This window comes from Lepisosteus platostomus, chromosome 10 (genome assembly GCF_059453375.1).
Source record: "Lepisosteus platostomus isolate fLepPlt1 chromosome 10, fLepPlt1.hap1, whole genome shotgun sequence".
NCBI lineage: Eukaryota > Metazoa > Chordata > Actinopteri > Semionotiformes > Lepisosteidae > Lepisosteus > Lepisosteus platostomus.
The window spans coordinates 22,728,152-22,735,767 of NC_142620.1; the positions used below are offsets into that span (position 1 = coordinate 22,728,152).

The following is a 7,616-nucleotide window of genomic DNA, read 5'->3' on the forward strand; positions in this document are numbered from 1 at the left end:
ATTGTAGCTATAAAATATTTGTTTTGAAATTGTTTAATTGTTATGTTTCTTTGTATATATATATAAAAAACAACTTTGTGAAGTGAACTGAACTTTTGCATTTTTTTAAATATATTTTGTATCTGTCACGATCACTACTCCTCCTCTAAAGGGCGCTCCAGCTCTTTCTTGTTCTGCCCTATTACCTGCACTTGTTTCCTATTTCCGTTCCCCCGTAAATGCCAGACGTAGACGTCACTCGGGGTTCGTCATTGAATTCCGCTTCGTGAGAGCCCGGGGTCCTGCTGCGTCTGGCTCCGTTATGTTTTTAAACCATCTGTTCCTGATTCATGGTTTTATTCCCTGGATGGATCCCCTGGCCTTGAACTCTTCTGTCTTGGATTACCCGTTTGGATTTTCTCATGGAGTGTTCGCCCCGGATTCACTCTCCCTGGACACCTGCACCCCTTGGACACGGCCCCTGTCTCCATACCCTCTCCTGCATGACTTTTTCCTAGCGTTTCCTCACTCCCTTCCGGATCGTGTCGTCTGCATAGGGCCCAGAAAGAACTCTTCGTGACAGTATCTGTGCTTATTCCATGAAAAAACAAGTTACACAAGGAAAGGCCCATACTGTATATCCTTTGTTTTACCACTGTTTTCATCAATGCATGAACATCTGACCACATTACATCTTGCCTGTAGACAAAGTTAGCAGCTGATGTTTGCTCATTGGCCTTGCTCATCATTCTTGTATGGATCTGTCTCTTACCTTAGTGTCTGACAGTGGGAGACAACTCACATCTTCTGCTGTAATACAGGAGCTGGCTAGACCATACACATAGCTCATACTAGTCAACAAATATCCTATTCTACATAAGGGCAGCCTGGAAATTTACAGGCCATGTAGGAACTACATTGAAGTTAAAAAGTACAGGATTCAGTCTTGCTACCTAGACTGTGCTTGTTCTTTGCATAATAATCAAACACTATAAAGGCAGACTGCCAATGTACCCAAAACACATCATCAGTATTTGGTGATTAGTTTAAATTCTAAATCATAAAAAATAATAAAAAATAGGTAATTATTGCACAGTGGTTTTATTCTAAACAGCCAAAGAAGTCAAAATGTCCTCAATGAAATGCGTTTATAAACATTTAAGTCTCTTGTGCAAAAAAAACTATTTTACTTCCCATTATACATTTAAATACATGCATAAAATGTGTACGTGTTACAATACTTGTACATGTTACAATATGAATGTGAAACCACAGCTTTTACAAAATCCCTATTTATTCAGACAATTCACTTAATTATTGAAACTCTTGTTGTAGTACACATATATTAAGAACATTAAATTGTTGCTTTCCAAATTATATAGGATATATATTTTAATCCCACAATCCATAAAAAAACACAAGGTTAGTTTGTATTGCAAAATACAAGGAGGATTACAGTAGTTTTCTTTAAAAAACATATCCAGAGCGTTGTTTCTACATAAAGAACAAAAACATATTATATAAAGCAGCTTATTTTTTTAAGATTATGGAATATTAACATCTTCCAGTAATCCACAACATACATTTTTCTGTTACTGTTAAAGAGATACAGCAGTTAAGGCACATCGTCACATACTTCAATCATACAATGACTTTACAGATAATGAAATTGAAGGATATCTATAAATCGAACACCAGTTGACAAGTAAATTTTATCTAAATAAACAAATGTATGTTTGCTAAGATAAATTATAATAAAAAATCATTTTTTTTCATTCAAGGGTCTGATATATACTGTACTATAGTAAGAATGACAAAAGAAAGCAAGTACTTAACATAAAAACAAATTTAACAAAGATGAAAGTGGATATGATGAAACTGGATAAATCGATATGTACTCTCAGAAATGCTTGTAAATTTCCTTTTTTCTTCATATCAGACTAGACCCTGTTTATTCCATTTACATTTAATTTTAAAACTTGCTTTAAAAGTATATCTACTTCTTGCTGTCTGCCTTTCCTTTCCAGTTTGACTGCTTGATTAAGTAGAGCTTTACGCACATGTATAAGGGTTTTTTCATTGACCTTTTCAGGTTCCTGATCGGAAGAGGCCTGCATACTCCATTTATTTGAGTGGCTGCAATCAATATTGGAATCGTCTTTAAGAGTTAACAATTTGCTGGGGAGATCACGGACCACGCAGCCCTCTTCACATCTTTTCTGATCATTCTCATTACTGGTTCCCTTTGCCATTAGGGTTCCTTCTACAGTTCTCAGCTGAGGAGATCCTGCTTCAGGATTTTTCTCTTTTTTCTCATCTGTGTTTCCTGCTTTTTGTTCATTGGCTTCCAGGTCTTTTCCATTGCTGTGACTGACTGAGGCACTTTCAAAGGGCACAGGCATCCAGTCCACACCATCAGGAAACAGTGGTGGCACATAACCTTTGTTTGACACACCAGCCTCTGTTGGTTCATTAAGGTATTGAAGGATCTGAAAAAAGCTGTCTTCTCCATAATCTGTGGCCTGTTCCTGTACCTCTTCATCTGTAGACTGTATAGGAGATGTTCCTCCACCACTAGTCACATTGGCATTCTCAGAAACCATATGGCTTTCTAATAAAGCTAATATTGTGCTTAAGTTGTGGTCCAGGTCATCATTTTCTAAGTATGAATTCAAAAATGGATCGTTTTCATTCATACGGACAGGGAATGGATCATTCAGTAGGTCATCCAATAAAAGAGAGGCCCTCTTCTCTCCTGACAATTCAGGTTCTTCAAAGTTAACAGTAGGTTGTATGTGGCTTTCAGTTCTCTTTACCTTGTCAGAAGGTAGAGTGTGTTCAGTGGGATTTAGTTCTCCTGTACATTCTTCATAAAAGTGCAATTTCCTTGCATACTGGGTTGTCATCTCTTTCTGTCCAGCTATATTTTCAAAGAATACAGGGCTTTTAGCACATGGAGAAATGGTCAATGCAGCTCTGCCTTCACTGCATGGCTTGTCCTGTAAAGAAACAGCTTCAGTTTCATTAGAAGGTGACTTATTGTTACTGTTTATTAGAGATGACATTGAACTTGAAGTCCTAGAATAATTACACAGTATAGGAAATTGTACTGGTGTGTGATGACCTGACTGCTCAGACAGCATAGACACATCATTTGTTCCTGTAGTATTTCCATTTTGGAAAAAAGGTTTAATGGAGTCAGTTTCTAACACTTTTGTTAGATTTGTTTTCTCACAGTCCTCAGCACCAAGCCTTTTTGATTGTTGGGCTGGAGTGGATGTCATAATTAAATCAGAACCTGGCACATTGAAAGAGAAATGGGTGGCTTTTTGAAATTCCAGATTAGTTGCAATTTCACTACCTGTTTCTACACTTTCATCACTCCTATCAACAGCAGATTGCTCATCTCCAGTTAAGTCAACAATTGCAAAGACATTGTTTCTGTCTTTGTTAATGGATTTTATGGTCAGTTTGTGCCCAGTATGAAAATTGTCTTCATTCATGGAAAGATTTTTTTGACTCATGGTAGCACTGTGGACGTGAGCTGAAACTTTGCATTTTTTCTCAAGTTTGGTACCTTGTTGAGAATCTCTCAATTCTGCATCTTCTATGGGATCTGAGTCACTGTCACTGGAGTAAGAAGATCTTTTTCTCTCTGTTGTTTTTTTCTTGCTAGTACTCAACCCTGTTTTGTGACAAAAGCGGTGCAGTTCTGCTTCCTTTTGCTCCTGGGGTTTTTGCACTTGAAGTTGATCTGTATTCTGTCCTGATTCTTTGTTAAAATCATTTTCCCTGGAGGCTGAGAAAAAGAAGTTGTGATCCGAAATCCCAAACATTTTCAGGCTGTGCAGGTAAGCTAAATGATCACCCAAGGTTTTGTCTGTCTCTTGATGATCACAGTGCAGGGTCTGGAAGAGACGTTGTATGGAAGAAGATTTTGTGTCCCCTAATGTAAAACACTGTTTCATATCTTGTTTGTTGAAATACTTGATAAAATTCCCATTCTCACCCATTGCCTGTCTGAACAGTGAGTTTTTGAAAATCTGACTGCGGTATTTTTTTTCCTCGATTGTCCCACAGGTAATCAGTCTGTAAACTATCACATCTTTCTGCTGTCCAATTCTGTACATTCTGTCTAAAACCTGACTGTCTGTGGCAGGATTCCAGGAGGGATCAACAATGACCACCCGATTGGCAGCTGTTAGATTGAACCCTACTTCCCTTACTTTAGTTGTCAGTAAGAAGACTGTATACTGGCTATGTGTCTGAAACAACGTGACAAGGTGGTGACGCTGGGCAGCAGAAAATACTGTCCCATCTACTCGCAGCAGCTTAAATTCTCTTTCTTCCAAAATGCGCTCAATAATATCCAGCATTTTTACAGACTGAGAGAAGACAAGAACTCGACTACCCTCCTCTCTGAGCCTTTCAAGTAAAGGCACAAGGAATGCTATCTTTCCTGATTCTTGAATAAGATTTTCACTTGGAAGCTGGAACATGTTATTCTCATCAAAGTCCTCGATAAATTCGTCATGTGAAAGATCTAAACCCAACTCATCCCAGTCAAGCAACTCACTGTATTCTCTGACAGTAAGCAATCTAGGATGATTACAGATTTTCATCAGACTATCGCTGTCAGTTAACTTTAAGTCAGCAAGACATCTAGTAGAAATGAACTTTTGGTACAGTCTCTCTTGTAAGGGGCTGAGATAAACCCACACCACAAGATCATTCTTCTTGGACATCTGGGCCATCTTGACAGTATCAGTAGCAACCTGATTTTCTTTGTATGGCTCTTGCTCTTTGCTTTCTCTCTGAATGTCTTCTTTTGTTCTCCTAAGGTAGTAGGGCTTTATCACTTCTGTCAAGCTCTCTGATGTCTTCAGACCCAGTGCTTTCTCTGAGGGACTGGCATGCTTCTCCCTTCCTCTCATTATTGGATTCTCGTACAACTTTTTAAAGCTTGGGTACGTACCAAGGAGACTTCCCTGGCAGGCGAGGTGAAACAAAGACCACAGCTCTTGGAGGTTGTTCTGTACTGGTGCACTAGAGAGCAGAAACCGAGTCTTTGCTGGGATCACATCTGCTGCTTTAAAGCTCTTGCTAGATCGGTTTTTGATCTCATGAGCTTCATCAAAAATCACACAGTCCCAAACAAATGCTTCTTCGTTATTGGTGGAGAATGTCTGCAAGTTAGTAAGTAACATTTTGTATGTGATTAGGAGCACACCTCCTGTTTGCTTCACTTCGTTCAAATTCCTTACCCGATCTTTGTTTGTGGTATGAAAGGTAAAGAAATGTATATCCGGTGTCCATTTTGTTAACTCTTCAATCCAGTTGTCCAGCAGGCCGACGGGCATCACAAGCAGGACAGATTTAATCTGCTTCATGTTTTTCAATCCAGCCAAAAACATAACAATCTGGACAGTTTTTCCCAAACCGGGGTCATCAGCTAAAATCACACCCTTTTTATTTTTTTTGTATGCTTCATAAAGGAAAGCCAGTCCTTTTTTCTGATGCTCATACATTTTGTCAAATAATGATTTAGGTAGTAAAAATCCACTATTGAGGACATCCACTGACTGCTCCTGGGCTGCCTCTTCCAGCAGTTCCCTGCTCTGTTTCCGCTCCATGTTATACCTATAGAGGAAAATTAACAATTTCCATGAGGTCTTGTCCCAGCTGCCTCACTATGAACTAAGGATGCAAAATACACTTTATTTTCTTCACCACAGCTCATCATTTCCAGTCTCGGGCATTTATGGCTGGTTAGTTTCTGAAATGACAGATTCTGAGATTGCACACAGTTTTGTGGTGGTTAAGGGATCAGTTTTGGGTCTGCCCTGATAAGTCTGAGTCTGATGTGATAAGTATGATTGCAGTGCTGGAAGATCTGCCGAAACAGATGGAAGTACTGTAGCTGAAAAGAAATATGATAGCAGATAGCAGATAGCAGGAGGCCAAAATAAGTCTGTTAATGCTTAATTACCCCTCTTTGGGTTAAAAGTGACCCACTTAAATCCTTACTAATTGACTTTCAAGTCAAGGATGGATAGGTGACCTACAGGCTCTGGGTAGTCCTGTTTTATAGGTGCTTTCATGGATGCATTTTTATGGGTGTTTCTATTTTTATGGGTATATAGGCAGGGCCGTCTCAAACGGGAGGGCGAAGGGGGTGGACGCCCAGGGCCCTGCGCTTTGGGGGGCCCAGAGCCGGCAAGCCCCCCACCATCCCCAATCCCACTTCACACACTCGCATAGAAATATAAATACATTCATGTTTAAATATTTTAATAAAGCGACACACACATTTATTTTAACTCAAGATGAAATCTAAAGTTAGTGGGAGAGCAGATGTTTTATTCAGAACTGGAGGCGTGTCCCGCACTAACTACTGTACATCATATGCCATCAGTTGCCAGCTAAAAGTGATTACGTCAGAACTAAACTAGCTTGGGAAAAAGTTTAGAAAAACTGGCGAGCACAAGCAGAGATAGGGATAAATTTCGAAAATACTGTAGTGGGTGCAAGAAAAGAAAAAGGAAGCAGAAAAGGAAGGACACAAATGTGGCACTTAAAACTACATCTGTTCTCTTCTTTTTCTTTTTCTTTTTCTTTTTCCCGTTTACAACCATTTTTTGTGCAATATATGCCAGGGACCTGTGCAATACATTTATATTTATAGTTACATCTATATTTATATTCATATGTGTGATACGATTTTTCTGTGTACTGTTCTGTTCTAGTTTGTTCTTGTGTGTCTGGACTGTGAGTAACTCTTGTATTGTATTGTATGTATTGTACTATTATTATATAATTCGTTACAATGTGGCTGTGTTGTGTGTGTTAAGCTGCTGTTGCACTGCAATTTCCCTCACGGGATCAATAAAGTATCTATCTATCTAAAAGGGTATATAATGTGTTTAATTTAGCAATATTATATATATATTTTATCAAGAAGATGTTTTTCTTATAGTTGTTTATCATACAAGTAAATAAACATAGTTTTATCATTGTTCCATTTTAAATCCCACAAATAAACATTAATAAACATATTTTTTAAAATGGCTCTAAGGCCCAATCTAAATTTATTGAAAAAGGATAGCTTGGAATCCAATTTAATTCATGTTGTTAGTGGCAATAACACCAACATATCAAATACATTTATGAAACAAAGTCAATGTGGTAATGATTTATGAGCTGTTTTTATTTTAAATTAAGGTTCGGTATTCTACAATCTGCTTTCCTTCTATTAATGTTTTCACACAGTAATACCTATACTAGCTCCAGTCCTGAACATACTGTATGAACATAAGAAAGGTTACCAATGAAAGTAGCCTATTTTGTCCATCTGACGCTTTGGGTAGCTAGAAACAAATTTATGCAAGGATCTCCACCATTGTCATGAATAAGGTAGCTTGTTCCATATTCCCACAGCCCCAACTGGGTCATTTGAGTGACCACTGTGTGTGCAGGTTTTCCTTTAAGCTCAATTTTTCGCAAAAAAATTGAACTGATTATTGGCTTAATTGGAGAACAGTTAAGTCAGTAGTTCTTAAGGTAACCACCTGATTTAAATACACTTATAAATTGTACTGTACTGCAGGCCTCAAAGACTGGAGCTGGGAGTTCCTGCA

At 38.3% G+C, this 7,616-nt stretch overlaps 1 protein-coding gene across 1 annotated transcript; it reads right to left on the reverse strand.

Moving 5' to 3' along the window:
* Positions 1-464: 464 nt before the first annotated feature.
* LOC148653610 (DNA excision repair protein ERCC-6-like) lies at positions 465-5,986 on the reverse strand. Its single transcript, XM_088648831.1, has one exon. The coding sequence runs from the start codon at positions 5,610-5,612 to the stop codon at positions 1,920-1,922; it is 3,693 nt and encodes a 1,230-aa protein (XP_088504957.1). The 5' UTR covers positions 5,613-5,986; the 3' UTR covers positions 465-1,919.
* Positions 5,987-7,616: the final 1,630 nt, after the last annotated feature.

Coding starts and splice junctions, on each gene's coding strand:
- LOC148653610 (XM_088648831.1), bottom strand. CDS start 5,612: ATGGAGCGGAAACAGAGCAGGGAACTGCTGGAAGAGGCAGCCCAGGAG.